The 16,737-nt window shown below is 41.8% G+C and overlaps 1 protein-coding gene across 1 annotated transcript in view; it reads left to right on the forward strand.

Annotated features, from left to right (window-relative positions):
• The window catches only part of kansl1l (KAT8 regulatory NSL complex subunit 1-like), a 34,085-nt gene extending 17,883 nt beyond the window's left edge, over positions 1–16,202 (forward strand). The window contains exons 6-17 of the mRNA XM_078285932.1: positions 1,021–1,204; positions 2,677–2,851; positions 3,911–4,048; positions 7,225–7,371; positions 8,184–8,290; positions 9,901–10,022; positions 10,514–10,580; positions 10,696–10,808; positions 11,591–11,711; positions 13,341–13,406; positions 14,451–14,742; positions 15,478–16,202. Of these exons, the coding sequence (XP_078142058.1) occupies positions 1,021–1,204; positions 2,677–2,851; positions 3,911–4,048; positions 7,225–7,371; positions 8,184–8,290; positions 9,901–10,022; positions 10,514–10,580; positions 10,696–10,808; positions 11,591–11,711; positions 13,341–13,406; positions 14,451–14,708 (1,498 nt within the window). The 3' untranslated portion in view covers positions 14,709–14,742; positions 15,478–16,202. The remainder of the gene's footprint in view (positions 1–1,020; positions 1,205–2,676; positions 2,852–3,910; positions 4,049–7,224; positions 7,372–8,183; positions 8,291–9,900; positions 10,023–10,513; positions 10,581–10,695; positions 10,809–11,590; positions 11,712–13,340; positions 13,407–14,450; positions 14,743–15,477) is intronic.
• The last annotated feature ends 535 nt before the right edge of the window (positions 16,203–16,737 follow it).

The raw sequence follows: 16,737 nt of genomic DNA on the forward strand, positions 1-16,737 counted from the left end.
CCACTTTTCCACAACAGGTCCAAGTATGTGCTTCCCAGGGCCAGCTGAAATAGTCATGGGACACTAACACCATATTATAGCACAGATGACATTTCAGTTTGTTTCAGGAAAAATTTAGACATATACAGACTGAGGTTAGCCCTTATTTGGCCCTTCAGTGGAAACAAGGCTGTCTTTTAGGCCTGGGCTGTAATTTATCAAGACTGTAACCATGCTCCCTGTCTCTAATGTAACCCAGAGAAACAGCCTGGTCCCCAGCGTCCGGCCTGATTTGGATCAAAGTCATCAGTTTAGGTCTTTCCTTCCTGCTGCCCTTTTAACCCCCCCCCCCCCCCACCCTCCGTTCCCAGGCTGACAACGATTGTATGCAACTTGATTTGTTGATCTTTTCATGGAGATCATTCTGGGGAACTTGAATTACTGTGACTCTAATTTGCTTTTCCTGCAAGTGGACTGCATCAAAACAACAGCAACTTGACCCTGCAGCCATGTTCCCTTAAACATGTCAAACCTAAAGATATACTGTACCAGATGGTGATAAGAAGATTTCTGGTCTCCTATTCACACTAAGTATATTGATGCATTGCCTATAGAAAGGGATCATGTACAAAAAATGCCATTTAGACTCAGCTCTTCCCACAGAACAATAAACACCCAATGTTACTGAATCAATAAGATCTATGTTGACATTTTGACTTTTTACACTGTGGTAATGACTTCAAACTATGACAGTGGTTCTCAAGCCCAAAATTATTTTGGATGAGAGTTGTAAGATTAGTTATGGAATGAAGTAAAATGGCCAGAAAAGGGAAAGTAATTTGATAAAACCCATTCTGCATGTTTATGCCTGTAACTAGAGGTTATGACTAGGTTTTGTTTGGGGGTTTTGAGTCCGAGAGTTGGAGAACCACTGATCTAAGAGAATGTCATCTTGAGGCACTTGGCCTGGTATTACTTATAATTGCCGTTGCAATCACATCCCTGACTTTTCCACGGCCTCGTCTGCTCTCGTCCCCGCAGCGGCCAGAGAGGAGAGCAGGTTTTCTCCCTGGACGGCCCCAAGAGAAGGAGGATGGGGGCCCGAAGGAGGCAGCAGCTCCTCCAGGCTGATGCGTCGTGTGTGTGCGCCCGGACCCGACCCCTGGTCACCTACCACAAGCCCAGACTCTTCACCTTCCACACCCACAGCACCAGCAGTCCGCAGGTAAATCGCCATGCATTCTGTCGGTTTATTCACTCATGGTTTAAAATGGTCATGCACTGTCTTGTGTAGGTTTGTACTAAATTTATATTATGCTCTGGGGCCTACGAGGTTTTCCAACTGGGGGGGAATGTCATATCACTAAAATAGTTCCACAAATGAAAGAGGAATCAGTGTTTAAAGCCAGACACCTGGTTTTAATTAAGCAATAATATCTCTTGGATTAACTTCAAATGGACTAATGCATGCGATCGTTTTGAAGCACTAACCTTTATTTAGCCAAGGAAGATTGCAGAGCATGTATGGTCATTTTGCCAAGGAAATTGGAGGGTAGCGGTGATGGGGCGGGGGGGGGGGGGGGGGGGGGGGGGGGGGGGGCTACTGCACTAAATTCAGTAGGATGAATGCATGAAGACCAAGGTTGGTATCGTTATTGTTATTTCTAATCATTAGGCTACCACTGCCCAAAGTTCGTTATTTTTTGTAATCTCTTTATATAATGTGATATTGTTTTATCAGATGGATTCAAACCTCAGCTGTCAGTTCTTTTATATCGTCATCATCATTGTTGTGTGAAATGATTTTACTCAAACCCGCTTCACTAGCGGACATGAACAGAGACTTCTATCTTTTTGTGCTCATTATGAAACGTCTTTATTTGTGCATCATGGCTGTCATGTTCCTGTTTCACCCCTGAACCTGAATGCTCCAACGATGAGGCTTGATTGGCACATTATGATTCTCTGGTGAGAGCAAAAAAAAACAAAAAAACACGTAGGCTGCCATGGTTTTTAATAGATTTCCCATTGGCCTTATATGCTGCATTTTGTGCAGCACCAAACTTTGGGCTTTGAATGTAACAGCTTACCGGTGTGGAGAGAACACTGGACTAGCCTGCTGATCTGTAATCATTTTGAGTCATTATGAAGTGGACTTGGTCATGTGAATCAAGCCTAATTTCCTCATCTCTAAACTAGTTCTCGATCAGCTCATGCACATACCTATAAACCAGAGGAAAATTTTAGCTCTTATTGTAAAAATCCAACATTTTAAGATGTTTTGATACCCTTGGATACCTTTTGATGCCTTAAAATCGATATCAGTACCTTTAGAGATTCAACAGCAGTCTAGCTGAGTGCTACTATTCCAGTCACTGTGGAGCCCAGGGCAATTGTAGCTGCTATAATAAGAAGCGGCGGAGTGCCAGCTCCACTGTGATATAACCAGAAGACAGAGAGAGCTTTTACCAGCTTAATGACTTTAATCAGTGTGTTCAGGCTGAGAGCAGCTTCTCCAAGGCATTGTGACTCACAGCCGAACAATACACAAAGAGAAAGCCAAACTGAGCTAGCAGCTCGGAGCCCTCTGTTATACACTTGTTCACCATGCTCCCTTCATCTTTTAGCATCCCATATGGTATATCCATATATCATATTGTCTCCCTCTCTGTCTCTCTCCTTCTCCCTCTCCCTCAGGACTTGGAGAGCTCCACCTCCACCCTCTCCTCCTCCTTCTCGTCGTCCTCCTGCTCCTCCTGTTCCTCCTGTGATCCCTCGGTCCTGTGCTCCGACCCTGCCTGCAGCTCCAGCAGTCCCCTGACCTCCAGGACCTCCCACTGCAGACCCCACCCTGTGTTGTCTCTTTCCTTTGGTAGTACCAAGTACCAATACTTCCACTACAAAGATAACTGAACTCATTAAGCACGAAAGCTGCTGTCTCAGATGCATTTTCTAGATGTAGTTGCTGTAAGTGGTTATTTGCCCTTGTCTCATGTAAGAGACTTAGACGTCTAGGTCTAATTGGGAGTTTGACTCTGATATGATGAGGTAATGTGGAGCAAAAATTGATGATTTTAATTGAAAACTGTGATAATGCTAAGTGCTGGGTTTTTTAATGTACATTTATGATGTATTAGCTGAATAGAAACAGCAAATTTTGAAAAAGTGTCCTCAATATTGCAAAAGCATTTTCACATTTGCTTCAGTTGGAAGCATTTTTGCCAATGAAGAAATTATGTGATAAATAGCAATGGAAATATATTGCAAAAAATGACCCAAGTTTGGCATGATCAGCCCGGGAAATGGTTCAGTCTAATTGCACAACAATTCAAAAGTGGCTTTGGACTTGTCTGTAAAATATTTGTCCACCATGACTTTCCAGAAATGCTGTTTCTTCCATAAATAACTTGCAGTATCCATTGTGGTTGTATAGTCATTAGCTGGTGCATTAGAATATTGCCAAGTGTATTTCTTTGTTTTCATGTTCAGACAGGATGAAACATGACACTAAAGAACAATAACAACTTCCTCAATACTAATCAGTTCTTGATCCATTTTCATGTATTCTGAGCTTCATTCTACCTTCAGGAAGCCTATTTATTCCCTTCAGCCCAGCTGAAACACACCTTGAATGCAAACACACCTTTGCATTTCAAAACTATTCATAAAATTAGTGACAGTTGGGCAGAAACATCTTCATTCATCTCCTGCCTGCCTGTCTCACAGTGTAGAGCTACTCTAACTGTCTGTGGGCTTGCATTTAGAGATATGCTCAGTTATGGATCGTGAAGATATTTGACTATCAAAACTGTTGTGGTATTCTGACCACATAGATTCAGTAGTGGAGTATGAAGCAGAGCTCATTTGCATACGATGAGGTAATTTTGTGTGATTTGCTCTCATGTAATGTTTACATGTCCTCTCTTCCCAGACACTCCTTTGTCCCACCACTTGCAGAGGGCCCTGGCCAGAGAAGAGTGGTCCCAAAGGCCTTTGGTGGTCAACGCCAAACTGTCCAGTCCAGGACACTACAGCAGACTGACACACAGCTCCACACCGCTGCACAGCAGTAAGTTCCTACTGTACACCAGTACTGGTTACATACCCTCTTCTCTTCTCTTCTCTTCTCTTCTCTTCTCTTCTCTTCTCTTCTCTTCTCTTCTCTTCTGTGTCTACTCGTTGTGTCCCTGTGGAGCGTCATAATTAGTTTCTGTCATGTCAGATGTCCCACTGGGTCTGTATGAGGCTTCCCACTGAACTGTAGATGGAAATAAAATCAACTGGCGTCTCACCAAGGTGAATGTGTGTGTGTGTGTGTGTGTGTGTACATGTGTCTTTGTATGTTATTGTGAGTTAGTGAAGAGAGTTAGTTAATCATTAATCCACCCCTGCATCTACTTGCCTCTGAGTTCAGGGCTTCGATTGGCTCTTGCTCACACGGTTTGCCGCCGTCGTCCACAGTGGAGCTTAATGATCCAGAACAACTGATGATCGGTTGATCTTAGGAGGGAAGAAAAGGAGGGAAGGTGGAATGGGGACGTTTTTTTTTTAACTTTTATTTATATCCAGGGAAGGCTGACTAAGCACCATGCTCTGTTCCAGCAACACCCTGCTTCACATTCACACAGTTGTACACATTCACACTGGGAGCTGCCCAATGCAACCACAGTTTTCTGCTGAAACAAGCACATAATTCAAGCTCTGACATATTTGGCTGAATAAAACCAACTAGAAAATCCTAATACAGTTTATTGGTTACTCAAAACAGTGCAATTTTCATACAGCCCATTAGGAAAAGGGGAGGTGTTTCAATGGCATCACCAATTAACAGGAAACTTGAGTCCAATGAGCCGTCACATGTCTCAATGTGGTTTCAGAATAAATGGATATAGACAATCAAAAAACAGCCAATCAGGAAAGGGGAAGGGGATTAAATGACATCACTAATCAATAGGATACTCACTCTTGGGTCCGACAAGACATCACTCATGCCAGTGCAACTCCGGGATCAACAGATATAAATGATTAAACATCTGAATGCGACTTTCGAGATCAGTAGATATGGATGAACAAAATAAAGCGAATCAGGAAAGGGGGAGGGACTCGTTTCAATGTGACTTTGGAAATCAGTAGATATAGGTGCTGAAAAGCATTTCAAATTTCTGGGACATACTGAAAAAATAGCCAACTGAGAGAGAATGGAGCTTAAATTACATTACTAAGCGATAGGAATCTCCCCTAATTCTGATGAGCTATCGCTCATGTCAATTCACCTTTGGGATCAACAGACATTGTCAGTCAAAGTCAGTGAGTCAGGAAAGGGGGAGGGGCTTAATGACATCACCAATTGATAGGACACTCACTTGAGTCCGACGAGCCATCCCAGATCTCAGTGTGGCTTCAGAATTGGTCTGCTGAGTCGCAAGAACTGTCACTCATTTCAGTGCAACTTTGGGATCAACAGATGTAGACAGTCACACATCGTAATGCAACTTCAATACAACTTCAATACAGAAATTTAGGAAATGGGGTGGAGCATAAACGACATCACCAATCCATAGGAAACTCTCCCGAGTCTGACAAATCATCACTCATGTCAATGTGACTCTGACATCAATAGATATACAGTAGGTGATGAAAAACAATGTTTTTTTTGTTTTTTTTGTTTTTTTGGACATGAACTGAGAGACCAGCCTATGCTGTTCCAAGACACTCTTGGGCAAAAACGTATAAAACCTTTATTATTATTTCATAGCCAGTTGGAACGTTTTCATCTAGTAGAACATGCATGAGAAATACTTCATGCAGTTTGGTGTGTTACTCCCTCATGAAGGCCACTGCAAGGCCGGAACACACTGGAGTTGTTTTTAATGTATTCCTTTGAACTAACTTCTTAAAACAAGTGAAGAATGCTGCAATCAGGGTGAGAAAATTCCTCTTCTTTCCACTGCAAATCAACATATTTCGAATCAAGTGTTATCGTCTTGATAGTATTGGAGTGATCTGCCTTACTCTCCCTTGTTTTAAGATGTTGATGGTTTGTGAAAAATCCTGAAGCAGGTGAAACGGCACTAGAAAAAACTGGAGTTATCTCACCCTAGTGGCAGAATTTCTCACTTGCTTTAAGAAAAAATGAGATTTCAAGACTGAATATGAGACTAAATGACGAACATTTAGATCATCTTGGTGGGAGGAGGGAGGGAGGAGAAAAGAGGGGGCGTTGGGTGATAGCAGGGCAGCTGGGAGCGTATTGAAGACCGTCACCTGCTGCTCTGTCGATTTCCCGTCAGCTGGAATGACTTCAGTCCTCGCCAATCATTGATGATTTGAGCTACAACCTGTACACTGACAGCAGAAAGGTCACTAGTTTCACTTTGTGAGCTCATATTTGCTTCTATGCTTTGTCTCTCGCTCCCTCAATCTCTACCTTTCTGTCTTTTTTAACCTCTGTTTAACCAGGCAAGTCTATGAAGAAAAAGTTCTTACTTACAATAACAGCCTGGCAAGAGGCAAAAGGCCTCTTTAGGGGCATTTGGTTGGGATTCAATTTAATTAAATGCCATTAATTGTATAGTTAAATCAAAAGATGTGAATGGGATCGGCAGAAGTGTGGGTTTTCTTATGCTGTATTATGTTGCTTGCACTTCCAGTTGATCACATTAGTACAGAACAGGGTTAGTACATGTTGGACATCATATCCCTAAGTATTTAATTTCCTGTGGTCCTTTTTCTTTTACTGCTCTTTTATAGTTTCAGGACTGTCATTAGCTATGTTCAATTAGAAATAGGCTGTTTTTGCCCGCTTCCTTTCTTTATTTGATTGTTAAATCGGTCTTACATTCAATATCATAGCCACCATAGCATTACAAGGTATTAAAAAATCTTAATTTTGGCTGGATTTTGGATTATGATTCAGCCCAGGCATGGCCAGCAAGCTCAGGCTGGCATCTACCTCACTCTCATAATGAAGATTACCTGGAACATGGCATCTTTTTGTCCCTCCAGTTTACTTAGTGTAGGCTTACAGGGAAAAAAACCCTCCATTGTGTGATAAGAGCAGGGTTCAGGACGCTGACAAGCAGTCATCCACCTAACGTAATGGGACTGATAGTTAAGGATTAGCTTTTACAGGCTATTGTACACTTTAACCAAACCGCATAATCCCTGAGGGATTGGAGGGCGGTTTTGAATGCAAGGGGAAATTCCTGTGGTGTACTAAATCTGTGTGTGTGTGTGTCACTCTAGGTCACAACTACAAGCATCATGCAAGGCATCAGCGGGGCAGTGTTAGGGGTGTGTCGCCTATCGGGTGGGCGGGATCTGCTCAGATGCCACACAGGAGAGCCTATCAGAGGAAGAGGAAGAAAAGGAACAGCCACAGGGTGATAGAAGGTGTGTGTGTGTGTGTGTGTGTGTGTGTGAAAAGAAACCACTCAGACTTGTATGGGTTTAAAGGAATACACCAAGTCTTTGCCTTGTCTTACCTGTCTTACCTGTTACGTGATGAGAACATAAACACCAAAATCATCCAAACTGTTGCTTTATTTTGTATCCATTATATCCTGTTAATGATTATTTAGAAAATTGACAGGACACACATTAGAAGAATTTATTGACTTGGTCATGGTAAGTCATTTTAAATGATGTGCAGCCAAAATTTACACAAAATATGATGGAAAAATAATGTGTTACCAAGGACTACTTTCCCTGTTTCCACAGCAAGTGAAGGTGTTGGGTGAAAAGAGAAATCACTACGCAGCGGATGAATATGTGGTTTCACACCAGAAACAGTTCCAGATAAACCTGGCTACATCAACTATACCTAATTAGCCTAATGATGTTTCATTTTTTTAATTTATGAACATTCACAACATTTTATTACAAAAAGGTCCATCTTCTTATTTTGGATAATGCTAGTAGCCTACTATCACTCAACATAGTGTATGCTGTAGTGTTAGCATAGAGCACCGGAGAAAGCAATTTACCGTAGACACGCATGGATGATTTTGGTGTCTATGTTCTCGTAACTTAAAAACTACATTCACCAACAGGCCTGTCTACCAAAAACTCGGTGTAGTCCTTTAGATCTGCACTGTTTTAAAGGTCTTTTTATTCATATAGTAATGGCTATTACAGCTGCAATAAAGTCTATGGTGTCTGCCTGTGTGTGTGCGTGTGTGCGTGTGTGTGTGTGTGATGCCTAGATGAAGAGGATGTCCTGTACCAGCTCTGTGACCCTGAGGAAAGCTCAGAGGAGGCGCTGGAGGAGACCTACACACAGACCTCACAAACACGCAAGCAGGCCTCGCAGGTAACACACACAGATACACACACACACACACATACACACCTCCAAATAGGTCAGATAGTGTCAAATGTGGAGTGTAAATGTATTTGTTTGTTTTTACACATGCAATCTCTTTAATAAATCATATTCAGAAATAGTTAAATAGTGATTTGAGCTTCAAATTTGATTGTTGAGCATGTCTTTGTTATGCTGCATTCATGGCATATGGAAATAACAGTAGATACAAGCTTCCAACTTGAAAATACTGTTCACCTCAGCTTTCATCTGGTAAATATTACTTGGGAACTCAGGGTTTGACTCTGATTTCTCTGACTTCCTGAATTCTGACATGACCAACACGGAAATACCTACACTTGACCAAAAGTCAAGTGTAGGGAATGATGTATTCACTAGGGTTGGGCGGTAATACGGTAATACGGTATCCCGGGGTATTTGAAAATAGCTACGGTGTCCGTTTCATGACCGTCATAAAAAAAATTCTGGTAGAAGAAGAGGAGAGAGATGCCCAACCTGCACCCCTGAAAAAAAAGATAACTTTGGGCAGTCTCTTGCAAAAAAAAGCTGATGCGGCGGGCGCGGCAGATCCCGTCGGACTCGGCACCATAGAGGAGCGAGCAGAATCAGAGATGACCGCCTACTGTCGCGAGCCTGTGATTCACGGAGACGAAGATCCCCTTCTCTGGTGGAAATCAAATGGAGCCAGCCGCTTTCCGCTGATGTCGAGGGTGGCCCGAAAGTTCTTGTGCGCGTGTGCCACAAGCTCACCATCAGAGCGGGTGTTCAGCACCGCAGGCAAAGTTGGAAGTCTGTTACGTGCCCTGCTCAAGCCGGAAAAAGTAAATATGCTTGTTTTTCTGGAGAAAAACCTAGAATAGGCTTGAAGAATAGCCTAACGTTGCGGTCTGTAGGATACGCTTTTATGCCGCTTTTATTTTCATTACTGCCGTTTTTGTTATTTATTGTTATTTTGTTATTATTTGATAAGCCTACTGGATGCTATAGGCTTTTAATTTAATTTATTTGTACTGGATTGTAGCCCATAGACAATTTGTTGTTAATTTGGTTGACAGACGTCCGAGAATTAATTTAATGTCCTTGCACTATTTTTTATTTACCTTAGGCAACCCGCTGTATTTGCACTCAAGTTTTATATTTGTTGTTAATAGATGATACATACATCATCTATTATGATACATAATAGATGATGATACAATGTGATTTTTAATCAGATGGTAATACCGTATACCACGGGAAAATTTGGGGAAGGTTTAACGGTGTCAAAAATTGGATACCGCCCAACCCTAGTATTCACTTCAAATAAAACAAACTCTTAACAATGCCATGGCAAGCAGAACAAGATGCTGGATTTTTCATTGGTAGTTCACATTGCAATGTTCGGATTGCTGTAAAACATGAACTCAAACGCATCACTTACAAAGTGCACATGTGTTCTAAAGTGTGAAAAAGCTGATCAAAGTCTACAGAAAACTTCAGTCATGGCATCCTAACGACTTCAAACGAGTTTGAACATGTGAGCACTTCTAAGTTGTTGGTTTAAACTGGCAGCTACAACGGTTATCAATGCAGCGTTACAACGTCATGTTTCCTGTCAGGGCCTTGTTCGCAGACGGCAGGGGGAGAGTGTGTACAGCATCGACAACATCGTCATCCCCATGTCGCTGGCTGCTACCACCAAAGTGGAGAAGCTGCAGTACAAAGACATCCTCACACCCAGGTATGGGACAGAACTGGATCTAATAAGAGTCAAATATAATAGTTAGGGCCCTGTTTTCGTGAATCAAGGCGTAGGCGGGGGCTCTGGCACAAGTTCACGGCACTAGTGCACTTAGCCGTGACCAACAGATTTTGGTGACTATGTGATCAGAGGTGCTATAACAGGGTTGGCACAGTTGTTAAAGTGGTTGGATTAGGAGGAATACATTATCAGCAGGTGTGGTAGGGGTGGGGTCAATCATGACCAAAAAAATCAGCTCCTCTCAAAGTGCTTTACAATTATTTATTTATTTATTTATGCTTGATCAAACCATGACGAGTGCTTGATTTATTTACCTTGCAAGTGACTTTCCCACTTTTCAGGCTGTTTGAGTCCCATGTCTGATATGTAGTAACGCTGCTATATATTTTTTTAATATAATAGTCAGAGAGTTGTTATGCACATAGTCCATGATTTGTCATTCATCTCACAAAGTCTGTCTTTTTCCACAGTTGGAGGGTGGTGGACTCCCAGTCCCTAATGAAGGAGGAGGAAGAGGACAAGGAGGAGGAGTGGGAGGTACAGTCCCATCCCTTTAGACAGGAGCAGCTGTTTTGATATTTTTGAAGAAAATATCATCTTCATGTGTGTGCATGTGTGTGCATGTGTGTGCATGTGTGTGCGTGTTTCTCAGGTGGAGGTTCTCACTGATGAAGCCTTTGCCCAGAGACACTTGGCATCAGAGCAGAGAGAGAAGTTGCGCTGGCCGTCCTGGGGAAAGAGCCGACGCTGCCGACGCCCCACCAGGTGGAACACACACACATGCAGATACAAAGACTGTTGCAGCATAGGGATGCACACACTTGACGAGCAGTCGGATTTAGGGAACAAACATGACCCCAGTACTAACCCCAATCAACCCCCAAATCTTGAGAAAACATGAGCTTGCACACTGCTACAACACACAACCAAATCTAACATGGAGGTGGAACGACTTGTCCTTCTCTGGCACTTAACGCTCATTGGCTATTCATGGCCTCACTTCAGGTTTGAGTGATTGATCCGCTCACACTACAGGAGAGTGTCAAGACTTGTCCAGATTTGAAGTGTACAAATCAAGCATGTTTGAAATAATTGTGATGTCCTGACTGGATCAGTAGGCAAGATATTAAAGTCCTGAACCCTCACATACAAGATCATCAGTGCCCACTATCCAACCCAAAACCACTGCTGACTTGGTCTGATCTTAAAAATCAGTCATGATGGCTAAATGGTTATACTGGCCTAAAAGTCATGTAGTGTGTCCCCAGCCTTATACACCCAAGGGCTGAAGAATTACAATGGAAGATTTTAAAAGAACAGTTCTGCCCTAGTCCTCTACTAAGATAATGTTATTATTTCAGCACAGTTGGAACGGGTTTATCAGCAGACATCTTAACTGGATTTCTTATAATCGGAAGATCAGCGTCACCCCAGAATCTGGTAACCTGAGCAACTGGGTTAGGAATGTGATTTCCCGTGCACGTAAACACAACTGGGATACTAAGAAACTGAAGTTCGATGTGGGGTATGCTTGTTTTTCGCGGCAGGTCCGGCAGCAGGTCGTCAGGCGGCGGGGAGGGGGTGTGCGCCTCGGGAGAGGAGAGCTCTATGGAGTGGAGCTGCTCTCAGCTGGACACCGACGAACAGCCAAGCTGGGAGGAGTGGCAGGTAAGACCCAGAGCAACACAGCTTAAACCCCCAACCCCCCCAAAACCACCTGGGAGAATCAGAGTGTGCTGGTCCGGGTCCTGTGGGAAGCAGTTCACAGGGAATGTCCTATGGGCTGTCAGGTCATTATGTCATCAAAAACAGACATGTTTCCCTTCTGTGTCCAACACGGCAGAAAATGTGATACTTCAGACACAGAGCAACATTATGGAGCTACCTAGAATATAATAACTGCACATATTGTAATAAAAAGTAATAAAGTGCCCATAATGTAGTAAAATGACATGTAACTTTATGACCTTTTGGCAGACAATGTAATAAGTTATGATGTTTTATGTTGGTTTGTATGTGTCCAGCATTTACTACATTATGGGCACTTTATTACAGTATGTGTTTTTATTACATTATGTGCAGTTGAAAAAAATAGAGAATGAAGTGTGGCTCCACTCCTTTTAAATATTATGTTTGTGACATTTCTGCTTTACTGGGTAGTATACAATTTATATTTTACATTAGGCATTTAGCTGATGCTCTACTCCAAAGCAAGATACAGCGAGTGCAACAGCAGAATAAGCTTGACATGCTTGATCTCCACCATGAAAAGCAACCAATAGTAAGGTGGTCAAGGGTCAGAGCCATAGTGCCCGGACAATACACTGAATGAATTATTCTTGTGATATTAAAATGGTCATGGATGATAGAGAAGTGTACAGAAGGGAAATAACAGCTGACAAGAGGTAGAAATTATTATTTTTTTATCCATGCAGTTTAATAGAGAGAAACCATAGAGACAAAGATAGGATGACAAACAACAGGATATTGCATGTGCGTAAAGGATGTTTTCTGAAACATTCAGGTTTAATATGAGGCTGTTTCATTCGCACTCAAGGAGAGACAGCAAGAGTAATGAGTAGTTGCAGGAAAACTAAAAGCCTATCCCAGTTGTAGTGTGTGAGTTTGGGTGCGTGGGTGTGTTTGCCCCCATTATAAAGCCTGGATGAGATCCTTGAGAGCCCACACGGATGCTCGTCTCCTCTCCGCTCCAGCTGATGATGCTCTGATTGCCGTGCTCTGCTCCACTTTCCTCTGATTGGAGAAGGAATGAGTCATCCACCGGCTATTTAAGCAGATTCTCCTAATCAACCTTCTCTATACCGCAGATATCTCCGACATCGCCGCTTTGCCGCTCTTTCAGCACTCCAGCACTACAAGATGCTGATTAAAGCACAATGCTTGATTTTGTATTCAGGCATCAGAGCCATGTAAAGCTATAAAACAACCCTTGAATGGCATAGAAAAAAAATTAAGGGCATGAATAGGGAATAGGAATTATCAGGGTTGTGGTGGATCATACTTCATATACTGTATGTATAGCAGCAAAGCACGTTTGAATCCCAGGCTCATAGTCACATCAAATTTTTTGCCCCTTTCCTGACTCTTTAAAACAAATACAATTCTTGAGGACTGCCCATTCTTTGGAGGAAAAAAACCATCCATCTGGTCTTCAGTGTCATGCCAACAGCAGTTGGGAAATTAATATCTGAGTACAGCATTCTGGATGATTGTCCTTGTCCTTGTGGTCCCATGTAGCTCAATTATTTTTTTTTTTAAATCTGTTTTGTGGGGTAGGACTTCTCATCTGTGCATCACATTAGCCCCTGGAGGACTATGACACCCGATGGGTCATCACCAGTGGTGTGTGTGTGTGTGTTTGTGTGTATGTGTGTGAGACATTGATTAATTGAAGCGAGTTCATGGGGTGGGCTAGCACTTGAAGAAAAGGGCAGTCAGCTGAGGGCTCCCTAGTGTGCAGAATGTAGGTTTGAAGATCACTCTAATCACCTCCACCACACACACACACACACACACACACACACACACACCTCGAGACACTGCTGCCAGTACATGCAATAAAAGGCTCAGCTCCATTGATTTCAGTGTTTGACGTTGCTGCGTACCTCTGAGCCCGCAGCCTAAAGATGATGGAAGAGAATAACTTTTTAATAAACTTTTTTGAGAAAATGGATTAGATGCATTGTCTTGGCATTTTAAAGGGGCAATAAGTAAGGTTTTTACTGCCCCATAGCACAGAAAGAGCACAATATATCTGTGGTGGGTTGATTGGGTTGTTGATGAATACCAATGACTCAACAATTACTCCTCCAGGTGCTGAGATATTACTGTATATGAATGGCTAAGTATGAATTACAGCATGTATGTGCAAAACAACAGCAGCAGGGCATACTGAGACAAATAAAAATATGTACAAAACACATGAAAACTATGAAAATATATGCAGTATGAAAATTAATGAAAATATATAATTATCAAGATAATGATCCTATATGATATGACCCTAAGAAGATGTGAATTTACAGTATAAATGAGTATTACCCTATACCAGGTCTACAGAAGGCTATACTAGATCTAGTATATGATGTATAGTATATGACGTAGTTTAGGATGTACATGATATATGTATAGTATATACTGCATACTGTATGTAGTATGTATGATGTAGTATGATATGTGATGCTATGTAAAGCCCTTTGAGACTTGACTGTGATAAAGCGCTATATAAATAAACAAGACTAGACATACACATGAACAGAGAGAGGAGTCCAGACATCTGATGTAAAAACACTATGTACCTAGAGATGCAGATTTGTATATGTGCATTAGTGGCTCCAAAGCCCATGCCTGTATGTTCATTACATGTGCATTGTGTGTCCCCTGCAGCCTCGGGCCCCATGGGAGCCGCGGGTGTTTCCTCTGGATGAGGAGGAGGAGGAGGAGGCCCTGCGCTCGGATGAAGAGGAACAAGCCCCATCCAAGTGGTCAGAGACTAGCGCCGCCTCCGCCTCCTTCTCCTCCTCCGCCTCCTTCTCCTCCTCTTCCTCCTCCACAGCAGCAAACGAGTCCAACTCCCACCTCTCCTCCAGTGCTACACCGCCCTCTGCTGGACAGAGCAGGAACAACGCCCTCGGAGGCTGCTGAAGGGAGCAGTGCCTTGCCTCTACTGTACCTACATGTAGGTGGGAAAACACTGCAGAGCTCACTGTGGATTCACTCTGCTTTTATGGTAGTTCACGCAAATTCTGTGATGCTAGTAGAATGGCATAATGTAGAATTTGTTTCATTCTTCATTTGTTCAGTTCTTCTGAAATTCTTTTGTACATGTCCATTCGTTTGCTTATTCAGTTCAATAATTCACTCAGTACATCTTTCATTTATTCAGTAAGTCATTCATTCATTCATTCATTCAGTAAGTCATTCATTCATAAATTGATTCGTTCAGTAAGTCATTTATTCATTCACTCATTCATTCATTCAATCAATCATTCATTCATTCCTTCATCCAGTAAGTTATTTGTTCATTCGGTCATTCATTCATTCATTTATTCATCCAGTAAGTCATTCATTCATTCGTTCATTCATTTATTCTTTCATTCACTCACTCACTCACTCACTCACTCATTCATTTGTTCAGTAAGTCATGCATTCATTCATTCATTCATTCATTCATTCATTCCTTCACTCATCCACTCATTAATTCAGTAAGTCATTTAGTCATTCATTAATTCACTAAGTACTTGCACAAGTTATTTGTTCATTCATTAAGTCTGAAGTCTTTCATAGTCGCACATCAAAAGCACAAAGGAGGAGTGTCACTGTATTCCCAGAGGTGTTTCACAGATACAGAGAAGACTATTAGAAAGGAAAGAAAGGAATATTAATGTCTGTGAATGTGTTTGTGTCTCTGCAGATCCCCTCAGATGTTTGGGCCCAGGAGGAAAAACTTCTTCGGGATACTTACTACATTCCTTGAATATAGTGATTTCATGTTATTTGCATAATCCTTTGAAGAGAAAGTCTTTATTTTGTGAGTATTGTGAAATGTGCCACAATGGTTTTAAATGAATAGCTCCCACTACACTTCCAGGTGCTAATGTACTGTATGTAAAGAGATATGTACCAGCACGACCCAACTGTAGTCTCAGGTCCACATACTGTTTGTAGCTGTCACATGCTATTTATTTCTATTCACTCTTGTCTTAGAAAAGTCTTTATATATAAACACTGTGTATTATTAGACCATATTTATGTAACTTGTACTTGATTTATGTGCTTTTTGATTTCACAGGTTTTTCTTGTTTGTTGACTCTGTAATTTTGATATATGATGATTTTTATGATGAAAGAAAAACAAGGTGTTAGAAGTCTTTTTGGCTAGTGCACTGCTTGTTTGGACTACCAGTCCTTTTGAGTAAAATCTAACCTTTTTTTTTTTTTTTTCTCTTTCTGAATTGATTTGAGTTTCTCTAACTACCTTTGTGGGAAATGGCTGAATAATCAATCAATAAGATTTGACAGGCCTGTGTTGCTCACATAGAGCACAGTATGACACTGTTTATCTTCATAATTACAGAATTTGACACTGAATAATATCAAAATAAATATCCAATGAGGTATGCGCTTTTTGTTACAATAAGACAAGACAACATGAAGCTAGTAATCCCATGGGGAAATTGGCATGTTGCAGCAGCAAATAGTAATAAGATGCAGCAAAAAAAGAATATAACAATAAAGCAAATGAGACACACAACTGACAATTACAACACTACTAATGCAACAAATGAAACATGATAATTACAGCATGTATGTATGCAGGATGTACAAAATAACAGTAGTAGTTTGAAATGATTGAAGCTTTTATTTCAGACATGCAAAATGCCTCTGCTACCTTACCCAAGCCTACTTCACAGATGTTTTCAGTGGGACTTGGCACTGGAAGGACCAACCTTGTGCAAGGTCAAGTTAGTGAATTGGAGGAATAACACTCATGTGGAGGCCACCCTCGCTTCTGAAGGCCAGAGGTCCCACTGAAACCACTGGCACTTTGATCGCACATGTGAAGCTCCTTCCTATAATCAGGGCTTCAGTGCTACCAGGAGGCCTAATTGGCAGATGGTGGTCAAGGTCATCCTTCTCATCTACGTATGTGTGTGCCAGTGAGAAATCTTGAG

Source organism: Centroberyx gerrardi, chromosome 10 (assembly GCF_048128805.1).
Source record: "Centroberyx gerrardi isolate f3 chromosome 10, fCenGer3.hap1.cur.20231027, whole genome shotgun sequence".
Taxonomy (NCBI): domain Eukaryota; kingdom Metazoa; phylum Chordata; class Actinopteri; order Beryciformes; family Berycidae; genus Centroberyx; species Centroberyx gerrardi.